The 19,934-nt window shown below is 44.7% G+C and overlaps 1 protein-coding gene across 5 annotated transcripts in view; it reads right to left on the bottom strand.

Annotated features, from left to right (window-relative positions):
• Nucleotides 1-19,934, bottom strand: part of NDST2 (N-deacetylase and N-sulfotransferase 2) — a 119,563-nt gene that overhangs the window by 9,814 nt on the left and 89,815 nt on the right. For all 5 annotated transcript variants that reach the window (XM_072994960.2, XM_072994961.2, XM_078391114.1 and 2 more), the window contains 7 exons: nt 12,800-12,887; nt 11,601-11,755; nt 11,107-11,292; nt 9,705-9,833; nt 8,375-8,557; nt 4,598-4,694; nt 3,056-3,179 (listed from right to left, as the gene is read on the bottom strand). In XM_072994960.2, coding sequence (XP_072851061.2) covers nt 3,056-3,179; nt 4,598-4,694; nt 8,375-8,557; nt 9,705-9,833; nt 11,107-11,292; nt 11,601-11,755; nt 12,800-12,887 — 962 coding nt within the window. The remainder of the gene's footprint in view (nt 1-3,055; nt 3,180-4,597; nt 4,695-8,374; nt 8,558-9,704; nt 9,834-11,106; nt 11,293-11,600; nt 11,756-12,799; nt 12,888-19,934) is intronic.

The following is a 19,934-nucleotide window of genomic DNA, read 5'->3' as shown; positions in this document are numbered from 1 at the left end:
TGAGAAAGCATGAACAATAATACAGATAAAGAGCAAGTTTCCACTGGAATCTAGCAGGGGTTAGCAGCTTCTAGCATCTTGCTCTGAGCTATGGCAGAAAAGAAGGGGTTTTTTTTGTCTAGTATTATGCAACACAACCATCATTCCCCAGTGTGGCAGCAGGGAGTGGCAGAGTTATGTGGGCATCTGGCTCTATTATGGCCCCCACAGGAGTTAGACTGGAAGACAGATTCCCCCTGGCTTCTCCTGGATAGGGAGATTAGGTCACCCAAATTATTAAGACCTGAAGCAATGGTGGATTCAGTTGAAACTGAAAGGAGGGCCTGCCTTTCAGGAAAGCAAAGTCTGGCACGTACTAAAGTACAGTGGTGCCTCGCATAGCGAGGTTAATTGGTTCCAAAAAAAACATCGCTATGGGAAAACATCGTTAAGTGAAACGTGTTTTCCCATAGAGATGCATTGAAAACCGGATAATCCGTTCCAATAGGAACGGATTATCCGGTTTTCTCCCCCACTATCGGGCGCAGCCCTTTGGGAGAAGCCTCGGGGGAGGGGGGGAAGACGGCATCGGCTCCTGCCTTCTCCCCCACCACCTGGCTTCTCCCAAAGGGCTGCCCTGACTGTGCTTGCAGCAGCGGAAGAGGTGCCCGGTGCTGCAAGCACAGTCGGCCATGCCTCCCACCCTTCTCAAGCCGCAGGAGGTGGGTGGTGGGTGGGAGGCATAGCCGGACTCCTTGGCAGGCACCGCGGGTCAGATCCGATCCGAGCCGTGGTGCCTGCCGAGGAGTCCGGCCATGCCTCCCACCCTTCTCAAGCCGCAGGAGGTGGGGGGGTGGGAGGCATAGCCGGACTCCTCGGCAGGCACCGCGGCTCATGCCTCCCACCCTCCTCAGGCCGCGGGGGGAGGGTGGTGGGATCCATCCGGATCCCCCCACCCTCTCCCCGCGGCTTGGATCCGACCTGCGGCAGGCTACCCCATGCATGGTCGGACTCCTGAGAGTCCGACCATGGCCGGGGAAGCCGGCCGCGGGGAAGGGGAATCCCAGCGGTGGCCTCGGAAGGACCCTTCGGAAGGGTCCTTCCGAGGCCACCGCAGGCATTTTCGCCCAGCTGAGTGGCGGGAGCTTCAAAGCCCCGCCGCTCAGCTGGGGGAAAATATCGGCAGTCGGCGGTGGCTTTGGATGTCGGCCGACCGCCGACATTTGCCTTCCGAGTTCTCAAAGGGCTTCCCCACCACACATTGGAGAAAGCCCTTTGAGAGCTCGGAAGGCTCTCAGCGACAGCGGGGACAGGGTAGGGGGTGTCCAAATGGCTTCCAGGCGAAGCACTGGAAGCCATTCGGAACCCCCCTGCCCCCGCCGCCGCTTGGATCCAGCCCCCGGCCGGTTCCCCTTGCATGGTCTGATCCGACCATGCAAGGGGAACCGGCTGGGAGCCGGATCAAAGCTCCTACCGCCGCCGCCGCCGCTTGAATCCGGCCCCCGGCCGGTTCCCCTTGCTTGGTCTGATCTGACCAAGCAAGGGGAACCGGCCGGGGGGGGGGCGAATCCAAGCGGCGGCGGCGGTAGGGGCTTTGATCCGGCCCCCGGCCGGTTCCCCTTGCTTGGTCTGATCTGACCATGCAAGGGGAACCGGCTGGGGGCCGGATCAAAGCTCCTACCGCCGCCGCCGCTGCTTGGATCCGGCCCCCGGCCGGTTCCCCTTGCACGGTCGGATCAGACCATGCAAGGTGAACCGGCCGGGGGCCGGATCCAAGCAGCGGCGGCAGCGGTAGGAGCTTAGATCCGGCCCCCAGCCGGATCCAAGCTCCTACCGCCGCCGCCGCTGCTTGGATTCTCCCCCCGGCCGGCTTTCCCTTCCATGGTCGGACTCTCTGGAGTCCAGCCATGGATGGGGTAACCGGCCGGGGGGAGAATCCAAGCTCCTACCGCTGCCGCCGCCGCTTGGATCCGGCCCCCGGCCGGTTCCCCTTGCACGGTTGGATCCGACCATGCAAGGGGAACCGGCTGGGGGGCGGTTCCAAGCGGCGGCGGTGGCAGTGGGGCTTGGATCCGCCTCCCGACCGGTTACCCCATTCATGGCCGGACTCCTGAGAGTCCGACCATGGAAGGGGAACCGGCCGGGGGGCAGATCCTAGCCCCGGATGCCTGATAGGCATCCGGACCCCTGCCGCCGCGGCTTGGATCCGCGTTGCGGCCGGCTACCCCATCCATGGTCGGACTCCTGAGAGTCCGACCATGGCGGGGTTAGCCGGCCGCAGGGCGGATACAAGCGGCGGCGGCGGCGGGGGTCCAGATGCCTTTTAGGCATCCGAAGGGGAATCCCGGCGGTGGCCTCGGAAGGACCCTTCGGAAGGGTCCTTCCGAGGCTACCGCCGGCATTTTCCCCCAGCTGAGCAGCGGGGCTCCCGCTCAGCTAGGGGAAAATGCCCCCTCCGAAGGGGAATCCCAGCGGTGGCCTTGGAACGACCCTTCGGAAGGGTCCTTCCGAGGCTACCACCGGCATTTTCCCCCAGCTGAGCAGCGGGAGCGGTCCTTTGGAGGCTCCCGCCACTCAGCTGGGGGAAAATGGGGCCCATGGGGAAAACATCGCAAAGCGATTTTTCCCCATAGGCAACATCGCAAAGCGATGGCAAAAGAGATTGCTTTTTTGCCATCACTATGCGAATTCATCGTTAACCGGGGCACTCGTTAAACGAGGCACCACTGTACTGCCTCCTTTGCTGTGAACAAGAAGCTGAAAGTCATAGCTGTCAAAGAGCAAATGAACTGCCAATCCAAAACTGGGTTCTTGATCATTTTAAGTATATATTCTTCCTTTTCACAGGCTGATGACATAGCAGACTGAACAGTAAGGCTAGTGCAGGTTGACATATATGGCATGAAGAGCCATGGGAAATTATTCTAATGACAACCAGTTTGACTGAACCTTTCACAAAATGGTTTGCAAATCCATAAAGCTTTCTGATGAGTGCCCTGACCATCTGTCCAGCAAGAATCAGAAACCCGTTCATAGCACTTGGACAAAGCATGTGGTAAATCAGTCCTACACTTACCAATCAATTCCTTTGTGATAATTAGGTCCGTTAAAAAACTGGATCTCTTCATAGGTGGAAGGACTTGGAAAATTACTTGTAACAGCTGGGTGCATGGATAGGAAAAAATGCACAGCTGTTGTGCCTGCCACAAACAACACAAGAAGAATTCATAAGTGAAAGCAATTTACTGTGATCTGAAATGCAAAGCAGCATTTCCTAACATGCCGAAGTGTTCGCTCTGGACCAGAACTGTCTTCTTTCCCTTATGCTCAACCCAAGGAGAGGTGCAAGGTCCCAGGACATCCCCAGGACATTGAGCTTTGCTAGGGGATGGTTTATTGAAATGCCAGTTGCAAGTTAAAACATTAAAGTAGATAATTTTGAAGCAAAAAAGAGTCCGGCTGCCTCCAGACAAGGTTTATTGTGTACTTGCTCCAACTCATTCAGACTTTTACAAGGGGCTCAGTTATTATCAACATCCATTTGTAACCCTGCTATTCTCTCCACTACATCTCTCTTTCACCTTACCAAAAACAATCTATTACGAAGGGAAAAGATGGGACAGTGTGCTCTGGGGGATGTTACATAGGCTAATAAGAACATGACTTTAAACATAACATAATTGTGTCTCTATCTTGATGTGGGGTTGCTCACCACTTTGGTCCATGCGCTCGTAGTCTCAAGATTAGACTACTGTAATATGCTCAATGTGAGGCTGCACTTGAGACTGCCATGGAAACTTCAGATGGTACAAAATGCGGTGGCCAGACTTCTTACATGGGTGAAAAGGTACCAACATATTTCCCCCACGCTGGCCGCCTTGCATTGGCTACCCATTCGTTTCTGTGTTTATTTCAAAGTTCTTACAATTACATATAAAAACCTAAATGGTTTAGGACCTCGATATCTGGCAGAGCTCCTTCTCCCACCCAGTTTTGCCAGAGTCATTCATTCCAGCCAGACCGGGCAGCTGAGGGGCCTAACGCCGAGGGAGGTCCAGAGGGAAAGGACAAGGAATAGGGCCTTCTCGGCACTGGCCCCTCGCCTTTGGAACAACTTGCCAGTGGAGATCCACCTGGCTCCCTCTCTGGGTGTTTTCAAGAATAGACTTAAAACCTGGCTATTCAGGCAGGCTTTCCCTCCTGCCATATCTTAATTTCTTATACTTCACCATCTTGGACCTATAATATATGTTTTTTGTTTTATTGGTTTTAAATTTGTAAACTGCCCAGAGCACACCTTTGGTCTAGATGGGCAGGACAGAAATCAATCAATCAATCAATCAATTAATCCATCCATCCAACCCAACCCAACCCAACCCAATCAACTCACCCACCCACCCACCCACCAACCAACCAATCAGATTAATTGGGCAACCCAGGGGAATTCAAGATAATGAACAACATTTTTTAATAGTTCAAAACTCAGATATGATTATTAAGTTATAAAGAATGAAACCTCCAAGTGTAGATTAGCAGCCCTCTATAAAAGAAAGGGGATACAGCTGTACATATATTGAGAGGAAGAAAAATATACCTGAGAATTAATACACAACCTTACCAGTTTTTTGAGGACCAACAATGAGAAACTTGGGAAGCCGGTCACATGTCTTCTCTTTAGACCAAATGTCCTTATGTCGCTTGTCATCACAAGGGTTCTACATCACATAATTAAGTAAAGTATGAGATAATAATCTATATTATGCAAAGTAAGCCAGGACTACATTAGCATTACCCCAAGCCTCCCCTCTCAAGTCTGGTTTTCAGCATGCACATAAAGATATTTTTTCAGCCTCTCCAGACCATTACTACAATGCTGGCATTGGTGGGTGGATGGCAGATTAGGTGGGGGAACTTGCTGGACTGGTGTTTAACTACACCCTGTTCCTTTATTGAAAAACAAAGTTAAACAGAATTTTAAATATATCAAAACAGTTTTAAAACATTAATTTGTCCATATATTACATACACAAATTCAACATGTTAATAAAACCATATTTGGAGGTTAGTCATGTTATTTGAGAAAGATCCTTTATAAAAAAATCAATGTGTGATATATCAAATATGAACATCTTTAATTATTCATGTCCATAATGGAAACTCAATCTGTCAAGTCAAGGAGAAAAACAACTGACCAGCTTCCCAATATTTCCCAAACTACTCTAAAGATTATTTAAAGAAGAATATGAGGTCCATCCTGAAGAGATGTCCTGCAACCTCAAAGCAGGGCACCCAAGATGCACCAAGCCAAAGCAATCATAAGAAGGAATGGTGTTTATAACCATTTCGGAAAACAAGAATGTTAGAAAAAGGAGATCACCACCAGTGGGCCATCAGTCAATCATGAAAAATGAATGATCCTTTACCATTATCCTTGGAAAGAGAAGAAGGTGAAAGAGTGACACTGGGGTATCACTTCAATTTTAATGCAGAATCAAATACTTTTGGAGTGTATCCATGATATACAGTTAAAGCAGTTTGATTCTACTTTAAGTGCCATGACTTGATAATATGGAGTGCTGAGATTCTTTGCCAGAGAATTCTAAGGCTACTCCTATCCTGTCAAACAACAGGAGAGAATCCTCTTTACCTCACCAAGCTATAGACCTCAGCATTCTACAGGATGAAGGCACGACAATCAGAATGGAATCAAGTAGCTTGTTGTTGTTTAGTCGTTAAGTCGTGTCTGACTCTTCATGACCCCATGGACCAGAGCACACCAGGCCCTCCTGTCTTCCACTGCGTCCCGGATTTTGGTCAAATTCATGTTGGTAGCTTCAGTGACACTGTCCAACTATCTCATCCTCTGTCGTCCCCTTCTCCTCTTGCTTTCACACCTTCCCAACATAAGGGGCTTTGCTGGGAGTCTTCACTTCTCATGAGATGGCCAAAGTATTAGAGACTCAGCTTCAGGATCTGTTTTTCCAGTGAACATGCAGGGTTGATTTCCTTCAAAATGGATAGGTTTGTTCTCTTTGCAGTCCAGGGGACTCTCAAGAGTCTCCTTCAGCACCACAATTCAAAAGCATCAATTCTTCGGCGGTCAGCCTTCTTTATGGTTCAGCTCTCACTTCCATACATCGCTACTGGAAAAATGATAAGTTTTGACTGTGGGACGTTTGTCGGCAAGGTGATGTCTCTGCTTTTTAAGATGCTGTCAAGATTTGTCATCACTTTCCTCCCAAGAAGCAGTTGTCTTTTAATTTCGTGGCTGCTGTCACTATCTGCAGTGATCTTGGAGCCCAAGAAAGTAAAATCTGTCACTGGCTCCATATCTTCCCCTTCTATTTGCCAGGAGGTGGTGGGGCCAGTGACCATGATTTTAGGGTTTTTTTGATGTTGAGCTTCAGACCATTTTTTGCACTCTCCTCTTTCACCCTCATTAAGAGGTTCTTTAATTCCTCCTCACTTTCTGCCATCAGAGTGATATCATCTGCACATCTAAGGTTGTTGATATTTCTTCTGGCAATCTTAATTCTGGTTTAGGAGTCATCCAATCCAACCTTTCGCATGATGTATTCTGCATATAAGTTAAATAAGCAGGGAGACAATATACAGCCTTGTTGTTCTCCTTTCCCAATTTTGAACTAATCAGTTGTTCCATATCTAGTTCTAATTATTGCTTCTTGTCCCACATATAGATTTCTCAGGAGATAGATAAGGTGGTCAGGCACTCCGGTTTCTTTCAGAACTTGCCATAGTTTTTTGTGGTCCACACAGTCAAAGGCTTTTCGTAGTCAACGAAGCAGAAGTAGAAGCATCATCTGGAACTCTCTGAGTTTCTCCATAATCCAGCGCATGTTAGCAATTTGGCCTCTTGTTCCTCTGCCCCTTCGAAATCCAGATTGTACTTCTAGGAGTTCTCGGACCACATACTGCATCCCATAGATTCTCTGAATTACTCAAGCCCCTTCGCCATGAAAAGGCAGCAATCCATGAAGGGGATCAAGTAGCTACATCTGTGTAATTGTAGATGCACTCCTAGAACCAGATGGAATCCTGGAAGTTATCTAGTTCAACCCCTTGCTCAAAGCAGTATCTTTCCTGCAATGAAGGCCTCCCTGGAAGATGGCCATCCAGCATCTGCATAAAGACCAAACTAAACTAACAAAACCAGCTTGGTTTTTATTACAATTGTGGCTGGATGGAGTAGGCGAATCTCTTTCTACTTAGACATGGTCCAGGTGGACTTTTAGTAGAGCCTCAGTATACCAGCAGGGGATGGACATGTTCCTGTTCCTCACCAGTTGTACTACTTGGCTAACTGCTTGGAAAACTGAAGTCATGTAGAGAGCCTCCATGGATATAGGCAGCTTCGCCCATGAAAGAGTCTCCCTTCACATGTAGAGGGCAACAGAAATTCCAATGGAGGAAGCAGGCCAGCACGCATCTCCTCCTCAAGCTTTACTATACCCAGAATCCCAATGTCTTCAAAAGGTTTATTCAGATAGTCTTTAGGGCACAAAACAGGGTTTGTTTCTGCTAGCATACCATACACCCCACTTGGACTTTTTGACTGAGCTTGCAAATATCCTCTTCACTGTGCTGTTGAGGATTTTTAAGCTTCTAGTGCCGAAAAGGCTAACATTTGTGCCAATGCTCCCCTTTCAGGGACTGCTCAGGATGTTATGACTGCTACGAGAAGCAAATGCATATCTAGGCTGCCAAGACATACACTGGTTCTAGTGTTCAATGTTCTGGGTGATGTAGGGAGATCCTGTTGCACAGAAGTGTTTTGACTGCCTCCAGCAGGACCAATCAGTAGGCCTCACTTCTTTGTTTCTGGTTTTCACAATGATCTTGCAGCTTTCTCAGCTGACACCAAAAGCCTTCTTGCTCAGCTGTGGACAACAGAACTCACAAAATCAGCAAAATGGCTTCAGGCCATAAAACTTCTACTCTGTCCCCTGAGAAGTCGGAGAATATGGGGATTCATCTCATGTCTTGTAACACTTGCACATCACTAGTAATGGAAATTGCTAGGGGCTCTGAGTGAATGGACAATATACTTCCATGTGTAACTCTGGACCAGTAGAAGAAAAATGTATGAACTACTTAATGTCCACTCTGCTTGGAAGTCCTTAACTTTTTTCAAGTTTAGAGTAAGATCTTCAGCTGCAGCCTGGTTTGTGAGAAATTGTCCTAACCATCATGCAGAAAACCACAGATATATATTGACTGCACTTCTATTTATTTATTGTTTTAGAATAATGTTTACATTATTTTGATTTGTCTTATATTGTAAATACATTTTTATATGAATTACCAGGGACCATTGTTATATCAAGCACAATATAAGATAACACAACACAGTATAACATAAACATTGCTTTCTCACCTGCCACAAAGGATTCTTTTCTTCTGAAAATATTTCAAAATATTTTTTGGCCAGCTGGATGGGAGGAAGCGTCTGAAGTCGGAGGTTGGTCCAGCACTGCACAAATTTGACAAGGCTTTCAAAAGTGTAGAGCCCCAGCCGGTCATTCCCATAATTGGACAGGTGTGTCATGAAGATACTTATCTACAAAGATGGAAGTAAAATGGAGGCATTTATTAGTTTTACCAGCAAAACTAATGCCACTGGGGTGTTCCTCTATGCTTCCTACTCTCTTCATCTGATGCTGCACAGGACAATATGAATCCTTTACACCAGCATTCACATCGTCTCTCTCATGTAAAAAGTAAGAAATCTTTACTCTAAATCCACAACCCTCAAGCCCACATTAACCTGGTTCTTTAGGGGAGGAATCTAGAGACCTCTCTCTACACTATACAACTTGGTGCATGGTTTAATTCAGCTTAAGGCTCATGTTCCGAAGAGTACTGTTAGTTAGTACTTAACTGTACACCTCTATGTCCTTTTTAATGCCATATCATAATCCAAGAGGGTTTCAGTAAATATTCTTGATTGGTTTTGCAGGGTCCAAAGCACCTACCAACTCCTAAGGTCTAAAACAAACTTCAAGTGAAGATAAAGATAAGGAGTATTTTATCTCCCAATCCATGGTTTTATATGTGATTGTCATTGTGTAGAGGCAGTGGGTAATCAACACTGCCATTACAACAAAAGCAAAGCAGAAATAAAAAGTACTGTGGCAGCTTAAAGGTGTCACAAAACTTTTTAAAAAATGGTTAGTCTGTTAGTTTTTAGTTTCTTTGCTGAAACAGACTAACATGGCTAGCTCTCTGATCTTTGGAACTGGTTATCAAGATTCACATTTTATCTGAGAAGATGAGTGAGGACAGGAAAGACAGGGAGGGTACACAGTATTTACTGTCCCTCTTCCACTAACATTTAACAAATGATAAAAATGAAACTCTAAGTAAAAGAAAAGATTAGCAAATGTAGGAGAGCTTCTTGTTTAACCAAGGCTTTCAGTGGCACAGGAGGTCTTTTATGCTCCCTCCCGTCCAGAGGAATCCAATGATCAGTTGCGGTGGATGGAATAAATTCAGAGTCCAATCATGCTTTACCAAAAAGCTTTCACCTTCAGTTCACGAGTTCCCCACAAAGGTCTGCTCTGCACAGACTCAGTACCTCCTGATGGGGGAAGGGAGATTAATAGGAGGAGAGGCTGATGCCGTACAAAAATATTTTTGCTCAAGCATCCACATTGTGAAGCACAAAAAGACTGACATGTACAGGGACCCAAAACTGCAGCACGTACTGGGTTCAAGAGCACTGTCAGGAAGAGTTCGCCACCACGAATGCTTTTATCTAGCTCCTTGGAGCCACCAGGATATTCGTTATAGAAGATGGTATGTGTGAACAGACCACATGTCTGTCGAGGTAACACCTAAATGAGTCAGAAGGATAAGAAAGATTAGCAAGAGCTGCAGGAATCTGGCTGTGAATCTCCAAAGACAATTATCAGTGGGGAAAAAACAAAGTGGACAGTACAGCTGAAAGTCTGGAACCTGATACTATGGAGATACTATGCTCTAATATGGCTACTCTGCTCTGAAAATGTATGCACTGTTAGAAGTAGTGACTGAGATTACTTGGGCAGAGGACCATCTCCCTACTGTGTTTCCCCAAAAATAAGACAGGGTCTTATATTAATTTTTGCTCCAAAAGACACAATAGGGCTTATCTTCAGGGGATGTTTTGTGTTTTTTCGTGTACAACAATCTACTTTTATTCAAATACAGTCATATCATATTCTTCTTGTTGCTGCACGATGATGGAGGGTAGGGTGTTACTTGAATGGGGCTTATTTTTTTGGGTAGGGCTTATATTACGAGTATCGTGAAAAAATCATACTAGGGCTTATTTTCGGAGAAACAGGGTAAGCTTAAGATTAATCTGCACACATGCATGCACTTTCTAATACTAACTATCAATACATAACACAGTTGGTCTTCAATGGACTCCTCCCCCTCCACTCCCCATGCATGTACCTTTTCCTGAAATTTTTTGTTTTGTTTTTATTTATATCTCTGCAAACCCCTGATTTACTTCAATCACGTCTCTTCTCATAACATAACAGGCTACACAATTTTGGGCACTTCAAAGAAAGTTTGCCACTATTATACAACATCAAATATCTCTATACCGCCCCCCTACAAGGGAACCATGATGGAATTATTTTATTACTTCATTTGGAAGTCTTCCTGTATCAGATCCCATATACTGGCCAAAATCTTATTGCTCAGCATAGTGAGTCACATTAGAGTAGGCCCACTGAAACAGCGGGGTCTTGATGAAATCAACTTTTCCATAAATTCAATTCATTCAATTTGGCCGACTCTAATTGCAACTTCCTGTGCTGAAGGAGACCATAACTAGAGTCGCCATATTTGAATAAACGGAACTTAAGGAGTTGATTTGCCAAATCTCCATTGATTCAGTGGGTCTTCTTTAGTGCAACTTAATACATCAAGAGACAGAATTTTAGCCACTGTGAGATATAGATCGGACTGAGTGAACACTAGAGAACCTGCATTCTCTTCTCTCTCTTTATTTTGAGAACTTCAGGAAAGATTCCTGTTCCAAACAGAATACCCAAGAGCTGGTAGCCACTTTATCTTTTCTCTCTAGGAAAATCAATAAGGGCATTATGACCTCACCATGATCCCATTATGGATGAACCCTCGTCGGTACCGAGCAGGCCGAAGGTGGGGATATTCCTCAGTGCTGGTCACTTGAATACCCCAGACAGCTTTCCATGCCTCATACAGCTGTGCATGGACAGGGTAAACACCTGAGTGATGAGGGGCTACAGCATAGCCCATATCTGTAGGGATTCCATGTTCCTGGAAAAAAAAAAAACACATTTCAAGAATTCCATATTCATTGCACTTGCTGGCAGTCAACTGAATGAAAGCAGGCCAGTTAATAGCAACTAGCTGAAGGGCAGGATATAAATGTAAATGCAAACATAAACACAAACAAGAGGAAAGATTTTGGTTTATGGCTCAATACATTTGGCTAGGTTTGTAAATAGCTGCCTGACTGTGGAGAGCAAAACTGGTTTATTTGGCACATCCTTAGGATGACTTTGGAGTTCATCAGCAATGGTCAAATGTATGGCCAAAACAATCCCAGTAAGTTGCTCCCTTACCAAAGCAAACTGCTTGTTGAGCTTCATCTGTTCAGCTAGCACAGTGACATTGTGAAAGAGATGTGGCTGCATGTGACTCCACATGTGGGGAAACCACCAGAACTCCTTCCTGTGCTTTAGCAGCATGTCATCCCCTTCATCTTCCTCATCAGTACCTGGAGGACCATGCAAAGGGGGGGGGGACACACATGTTAAATCATCAGCCAGCAATGGAACAAAAATGAAGCTAGGTAAGATACAATTGGTATTGAAAATTTGTTTGTTTGTTTGTTTGTTTAATAACGAAATATACCACCCCATTAGTGCAGAAGCACTATTCTGGGTAATTTACATCAACCAAAAACTATACAAATGTACATAAAGAAACAAAAATAAACAGCAGCAATCATTACACCAAATGGCACCAAGGACAAATTTCCCAATAATAGCAAGATGGAAGATGGGGATTCAGCTGGTGCCAGTGTGAAATAGCTCCCTGAAAAGTATGCCCTGAATGAAAACAGGGAAGGAGCGAGATGAAGCTCCTCTGGGAGCTGGTTCCGTAACATCAGTGCCACCATGAAGAAGGCCCTGTCTCTCATGGAAGACTTCCAGGTCTCCTTCACGGTGACTATTTGGAGGGGGATAGTCTGGGATGATCTGGTGGGTTGGGCAGATGTCATTGGGGAAAGATGCTCAGAGGGTAAAACAGATGGCCAAGTCATGTCTGTGTAATTCAAATTGAGTCTATAAAATGGGACTGGGGGGAAAGGCTTTAATTACTTGTGACCCACTGTGCTCATTCACAATCCTAATCCATACTACGAGCCTTCTTGCTTACTGTTTTTATTGGAAAAGAAGCTCCCATATGCAATAGGGCATTGCAAGCATCCCCAAAATGTCAAAAATGTCATTTGGACCAATCAGGATATTAGAGTATATGATTTGAATGTCTCCCCATGTTGGTGGGCTAAAGGGTTCCAGATAAATTGCAGCAGGTGGAGATCTGTCCCTGAAGAACTGCAGTGTGGAACAAAAGGGTAAAGCCTCCTCAGGGCATGGTCTCAATCTAGAGCTCCACCATTCCACTCTCTGCTACACTTGCAATTTTCTTTTTCAAAAGCCATTCATACAAATGCTAAGTGCATGGGAACAGAATCTTTTTTAATTTGGCCCTAACAAATATATACTGTAGGTACAAAGAAACAAAGATACCTTACCGGTGTGGTAGAATTTCCCAGAAAACCCCAGGTTGAAAGTGAAATTGGGCACTAAAGTTCTCAATTTATTCTGAGTATTCAACAAAGCCTGTAAAAGAAGAAGAAGAAGGTGGGGGAGGGAAGAGATACTGCAACTGAGTTCCTCAGTCAACTACTTCTACGTGTGGAAACTGGGCAAGATCCAGGGTCTAACATACATGGGAGAAAGGGCTTCATCTACATAAGGTGCCTTCACCACATTTTTAGAAATATCCATGCCATAGCTCACCCTACTCAACAGGGTTCCATGATCAACTTCGTAACATTTCCAGGGAATTGAGTGAGGGTTGCCATTCAGATGCAGGAGGAGTCCACTTCAGCCAATGCAGTTATACAACCCAAAATCTGGTTCTAAACCCATTAAATGCAACACCTGAGAGGGACCCCCTGAAAGGCCTTGCCATCTTGACACAGTGATTTCCTGACACAGTGATTGGTCATTCATCTCTTCCATAAAATGCATAAACTGAACACAGAAATAGCATGTAATGCTGAAACCAAGTCCTTAGATACATTCAAATCTGTACCCTAACCCAGTTTGGGTACTGGAATTACCTTTGGCTAGTTGAAGGCAAACATCTAATCATCACACTGATGTCTTATATTCTTTTACTGAATTGGAGTGTGTTATATGCTATTATGCCGGAACTGATTTATAGCAACTTTCTAGAGTTTCAAAGTAAGTGAGATGTTTAAGCAGTGCTTCTACCAGTCCTATGCCCCAGAGTGTTTCCCTGGCTAAGGGTAGGACTCCTGAGTCCTAGACTATCACTCTATCTCCATTACACCACACTGGCTATCACTGAACTGGTATCATACAAAACTTAAAATTTTCTTGTTGGCAGTGATAAGGATTTAAATTGACTTAGCCCCAAAAATAGACAAATATTTCTATACCCAATGATTAAGAACCTCTTCTAAACCTAATGTTTAAGAACCATGAGTTGTCATAGGCACATGCCAGAAAACTCACGGTGGATGGGATGTGTTGTTTCAATTGATGCTGTAGAACATGAAGTCAAACCATTATTCTTACAGCCAGCTGGACCAGCAACATTATTCTCTTATCCTAGGAAACCGGATGTTCTTACAGTGCCAGGAAACTTTATCCTTTGCAAACTGGATCTAATTACATCTACAGGGAGAACATACCAGCTAACCTCACAGGAAATGACAAAAGCATCCAACATGCTAGCCAAGAAAAAAGAGGTTCTTAATCATTTTTTTTCTAAACTTGGTTTGACCTATCTTAAGTTTTGCATCCAGAGTTAAAGGAAGAGCACTGAATTCTGTTAAGTTTCCACCAGTTCTTTGCGGGGAGCCATATTCTTTCTTGAATCAGCTTAAAATGTTTCTGCTAGTACATGCTTATGTACACATGTGTAAAGTATAGCAGATATACTCTCAACATTATGTCCAATGCCTTAGATATGAATTTTGCTATATTGCAAACAAATTTCATATTGGTACTCTGAAGAAAATATGAAAGTCTAAAGTTCACATTCCAATGGGCTGTTTTCCCCTACAGGACAGATAAATAGTTTTGCCTAGCAGTGGAATATAGTCCACAATAAAAAAGTGTAATATCTTCAATAGCAGGGGCACCACAGATACAAATTTTTTCGTGGTAAGGCAATTGAAGGAAGCAACCATGTTTGGTCATGGAGTCCAGCAGTTCGAATCTGAGTCTGGTAAAAGCCTTTCTAAGATTGAGACAGGTTTATTTCTAAATATTTCTCAGACTGAAAAAGAATCTTGTTCTTGGATAACCAACCTAAGGACTTGTTCTTAGAAAGCACTTCTATATCCATTTGAGCACTAATATCCCAGACTCTCTGAGTATTTATTTTGCCAGAGGGCCTTTTGAAAATAAATATTGAGTGGCGAATCCATAGTGATCAATTAGTTTGTTAAGTTCACCAACCCAAGAATTGGGCAAAGCCAAACCCATCTGTTCGACTAAGCAGAGCTTGGGATGTCTATATGAATCCATTCTCTGAACTCTCATCCAACAGATAATAACCTTCGCCACTGAGTAACTATAGAGAGAGCGAGAACCTGTTTCTGATCTAACTGCACCAGCGGCAGTATTTTTATCAGTCCCCAAGATACCTCTCAGAAAATGAGTCTGAACTTGTTCCAAACGGGTAGCTTTACTCAGACCCCATAATTCTGCCTCATAGGTCAGCACTGGAATAATTTTGGCCCTGAGTACTTTCATTATTGGGAGTAAAGTACCAGGATAGCTGTAATTAAATAGTTTGTATTGCTGTTGTGTACTTAGTTCAGCCTTTAGGGCACTTCTTTTATGGTGATTTACCCATGACCCTGTATAGTTGGAAACTACTACTAAGTAATTAATGGCATTTACCTGTTCAATAGGGTCGCCATTTATTTGCCAATTATATGTCCTATTCTCTTGCTGAAAACCAGCATTTTGGATTGGGCTTTATTGATGTTTAGAAAATTGTTAGTGCAATAGTTATTAAGTTTTTGTAGCAATGTTCTTAGACCTATTTGTGCCATCAACACCATATCATCAGCATATAGCAGGATATTCAGAAATTTGTCATGTATTTTAAGCATGTGAGTATTGGTGTCAGATATATCGTTAACATAGAGATTGAAAAGCATAGGGGCCAGACTACAACTGTATCTAACACCCTTATGGGTGGGAATTTTCTTGGTAAGTGAACCATTTGCACCTATACGGACTTTCAGATGCATATTTGAGTAGAGAATCTTGATCAGAGCTAAGAGCCTGAGTTCCATACCTAGGGTGGCCTGTTTTCTCCATAGTATCTCTCTATTTATGGAGTCAAAGGCCACAATGAGGTCAATAAAAGCAGTACACAATTTCTTGCCATTAGATAATTGCTGAGTTATAATATGATATAAGACAAAACAATTATCTATTGTGGATATCTCAGGCCTGAAGCACGCTTGTTCTTCCACTAACAGATTTCTCTCTAAAATCCAATCTTCTATTTTGCTCAGCAGATGTTTAGCATACATTTTAGTCACAATTCCAATAAGACTTATCAGCCTATAGTTATTTGGATCGTCTTTGTCTCCTTATGTAAAGGGAAAATAATAACTTCTCATCTGGCTGGAATACAGCCCGTATTGTTTATGCAAGTAAACAACCCTGCTAAAAGGGGTGCCCACCAGTCGCTATGAGTTTTAAAGAGTTCAGGGGGTGAACTATGCTAATACCTGTTATGCTATGCTAATACCTGCCTCCCCCTTCCAGTCCGCAGGCTGCTGATCGGCCTCCAGATGCCTTCCAGGGCTTCCCTTCTGTCATGGGAGGCATCTTGGAGGTCCCCCCACTGACGATAGTGCTTCGGAGGGACTATCGGCGGCGGTGGGGAACCTCCAGGAAGCCTCCCATGGAAGCGGGGAAGGCCTCCGGAGATTCCCCCGTGCCAACGCAGGCTTTCCCAGGTGGAACAGGCCTACCAGGGGAGGGCTTCCCCCAGTAGGCCTGGTCTACTCTCCAGGCTTTCCCGGGCAGTAGAACGGGCCTACCAGGGGAAGCCTGCGTCAGTGGGGGCGGGGGAGCTCAGAGAGGCCTCCGGCAGTGGCGCCAAAGCCCCCGGCGTCCTCCGACAACGGCAATGGCGGCAGCGGGGGACCCCTGGAAGGCTTTAAAAAAGTAAAGTTAATTTTTAAAAAAATTATTTTAAATTTTTTGTGTATGGGGGGGGTCTTGGGCTGGAACGGATTAAATGGTTTTCAATGCATTCCTATGGGAAATGCATTTTCGACCTACAGACTTTTCGACCTACGGACACAGTTCGAATACGGATTAATTCCATAGGTCGAGGGTCCACTGTATTATTCATGTTCTAGGCAAATGTGGTGGAGAGACGGAGCCGAGAGAGAGGTTAAAAGACGGAGCCAGAGAAGAAAGGAGTCAGTCAAGAGTCAGAGTGAGAATGAGTTAGTCAGAGTCAGAGAGAGAGAGTCAGAAGAGATATAGCCGCCTAGAGTGGTCTTACAGGCCAGATGGGTGGGGCATAAATCAAATAAATCAAATAAATAAATAAATAAATAAATAAATAAATAAATAAATAAATAAATAAATAAATAAATAAATAAATAAATAAATAAATAAATAAATAAATAAATAAAGAGTTAGAGATTGGTTAAGATAAATAGAGAAGTTGGAAATTATATGGCAAGAGAATAGTATGTACATCTGAAGAACCTCTATGATTAATAAATTGGTTTCACTTTAATAAATAAGTTTGTTTGCATTCACAATAAAAGTATCTGATCAAACGTCATTTATTTTGTGGATTGAGGTAATCCACTGGTGGCAGTGAAAGGAAAACACGACTGGAGCACAAAGAGGTGAATGTCACAGATATGTACAGTGGTGCCCCAACATACGAAATTAATCTGTGTTGGAATGGTGGCCGTAACTCGTAATTTTTGTAAATCGAAGCACCATTTCCCATTGAAATGCATGGGATTAATCCGTTCCAGCATTTCAAAAAAATACCCAAAAAAATATTTAAGCACAAAGAAAGCCCCATGGGAAGGTGCTGGGGCTTAAAAAATAACAACAACCAAATATAAACAGAGCAAGCCCGGAAGGCTGCAAAATAATAATAATTTAAAAAACACCAAAAACAAACAACACAGCACAGAAACATAACCCCCCCTCAGCCAAAACCCACCCTGCAAAACCCACCCAGAAGTTTCTAAAAAGCAAAAAGCAGCCCCTTACCAGGCAGACTGAAGCCTCCTCTGATGGCACTCACTCCCTGGTGGATAGCGGCCAGCAACAGGCCCCGGCCAGGCCATAGCGCAGCCAAGGAGGTGGAGGCAGCCCTTATTCATGAGCAGACCTGTGCCTCTGGCAGGCCTTACTCATAAGTAGACCCACACCAGGGAGCGCCCCAGCTTCCCGTGCCCGGCAGCAAACTGGAGCCGCCCCACTTCTCCTTCCTCCTCCTGTGCTGCTGCTGCACGCCCTGTCCATGGAGGAGCCACTACGACCTGCACGCCCCAGCCCCTTTGGGGGCCCTTACTTATGAGTAGACCCGCACCTTCAGTGGGCCTCACTCATGAGTAGACCCGCACCAGGGATGGGCAGGGAACGCACCAGCTTCCTGTGCCCGGCAGCCATCTGGAGCTGCCCCAGCCTCTCCTTCCTCCTCCTGCCCTGCAGGAGTAAAAAAGTTCCCTGACCCCCTGCTCTAACCATTGGGGTGAAAGACCTACAAAGAAGCAGCCTCTTCGCCACCAACGGTTTGAATTTCCCGCCTTTTTACCCTGCCTTTTTCTGTTCTTACGTCGAAGCTTCGCTCGCAAGTCAAAGCAAAATTTTGCGAGTAGAGCTGTTCGTAAGTCGAAATGTTCGTAGGTAGGGGCGTTCATGAGTCGAGGCACCACTGTACCTTGGAAATCAGATTTCAGAAGGCTCACAGGAAAGCTGGGTAGGGTCCCATGGCTAGAAATGCTGTAGGTAAAAATTACAAGAGCATTGCAGCGATCCTAAAAACAGAAATCCTGACAGCACAACTGCTATGGGTTTCCCCTATGAATTCTATGGTTTTGCCCATCAGGATGTAATAAAAGTCATCTGGTCCTTAGCAGGCCTGAAAATCAGGTAGATACAACCTCGGATGAACAGCACATGACATATTACACCGTGCATGATTTATTTAACAAAAATAAAGCCAAAATGGAGATGCTAAGGACCAGTTGATTTTTATTACTGTATGTTCTGATATGTAAAACCATAGGATTCAAAGGGGTTGCACTTTCTTTTTCACATGACTGTTTACTGGAAGAGCTTACTTGCTTCTAGTCTTGCATTTAAGAACCTCCAAGGCTTTTAAAGACATAGAATATGTGTGCCAGATCCAGAGCACAGAGGACATCTAGAAACATTTCCATGCTCAATTCACTGTGTCTTTTGGGAAGCAATAAATGGTTGATGATGTCTGAAAGTGGCAACCTGTCACAGTTCCATTATTCTTCCAAACTAGGATTAAGGTGCTCTGGACTGACCTGACTATGTAGAATACATATCTGGAATAGTAAGAAGCCTGTTATAGGGGAGAATATCCATCAATGGCAATGCTGGGTGGATTGATTTCAATCAGAATTAAAACTTTTAAAAATGGATTTTAAAATGATTTAGCTCAACTCCCAAAAATCTTTGCCAGCACAGTTACTGGTGAACACTTCTGGGACTTTAGTCCAAGAACCACTGGAGACACAAAGTTGGGAACCTCTGTTCTAGTAGATTAATGGCATGGTAGGGGGCAGGTCAGTCTTGCAGAGATCTAATCCCTTGCAAAGGGCTTCTGAAATTACACTGAGAGTCATACGTGTAATACATGGCTTTAGGCTGTCCACTCGGATGTAAATACAGTAAATTATGTTGGTATAAATATAACCTTCTTTCAACATATTATCCATAATGAAGTCTTTCATTAAGATTAGAGATGGGGTATTCGTATTCGAATATCCCCGCACACGTGGAAATAACAGGTGTCCACTCATGATTTTGTCACTGCTGCTAGCTCCGCAGTGGCTTCCTATTGCGCTGGATTAGCCACTCTCCGACCTAGCAGAGAAGCTTGTCATCCCATCTGCCAGGACTGGGTAACTGATTCCGGACAACGGCGCAATAGAAAGCCTCCGCAGAGCTGGCGGCAGAGGTGAAATTGAGAATGGATAGTTCGACCCTATGGGGCTGGACCCTCATTATTTTCACCTGTGCAGGGATATTCATATACGAATACCCCCATCTCTAATTAAGATACATTTGTAGGATCAGGCACGCTCCCTGAGTAAAGATCCTTCTATCAGGACAAGGTATTCTTCACTACATCATCTTGGAGTAAATTCAAGCCTCGACACCATATCTACTCTCCCTCTCAGTAGATAGCTCCCATGACCTTAAGCAATGGGGTTTTCAGACAAGTTGGGGGCATTATACAGTGCAGTCACAGTTCTACATGCAAGCACAGAATTTATGGAGAATCAGAGTTTTAAATACAGGAACCCGCTTCAAGTATGTGCAGATACTGGTGCACAGAGACAGATGAATAAATGCATGGACAATGCTCTG

Source organism: Pogona vitticeps, chromosome 3 (genome assembly GCF_051106095.1).
Source record: "Pogona vitticeps strain Pit_001003342236 chromosome 3, PviZW2.1, whole genome shotgun sequence".
NCBI lineage: Eukaryota > Metazoa > Chordata > Lepidosauria > Squamata > Agamidae > Pogona > Pogona vitticeps.
The sequence above is the reverse complement of the archived record's forward strand: the minus strand, read 5'-3'. Positions and strand labels throughout refer to the sequence as shown.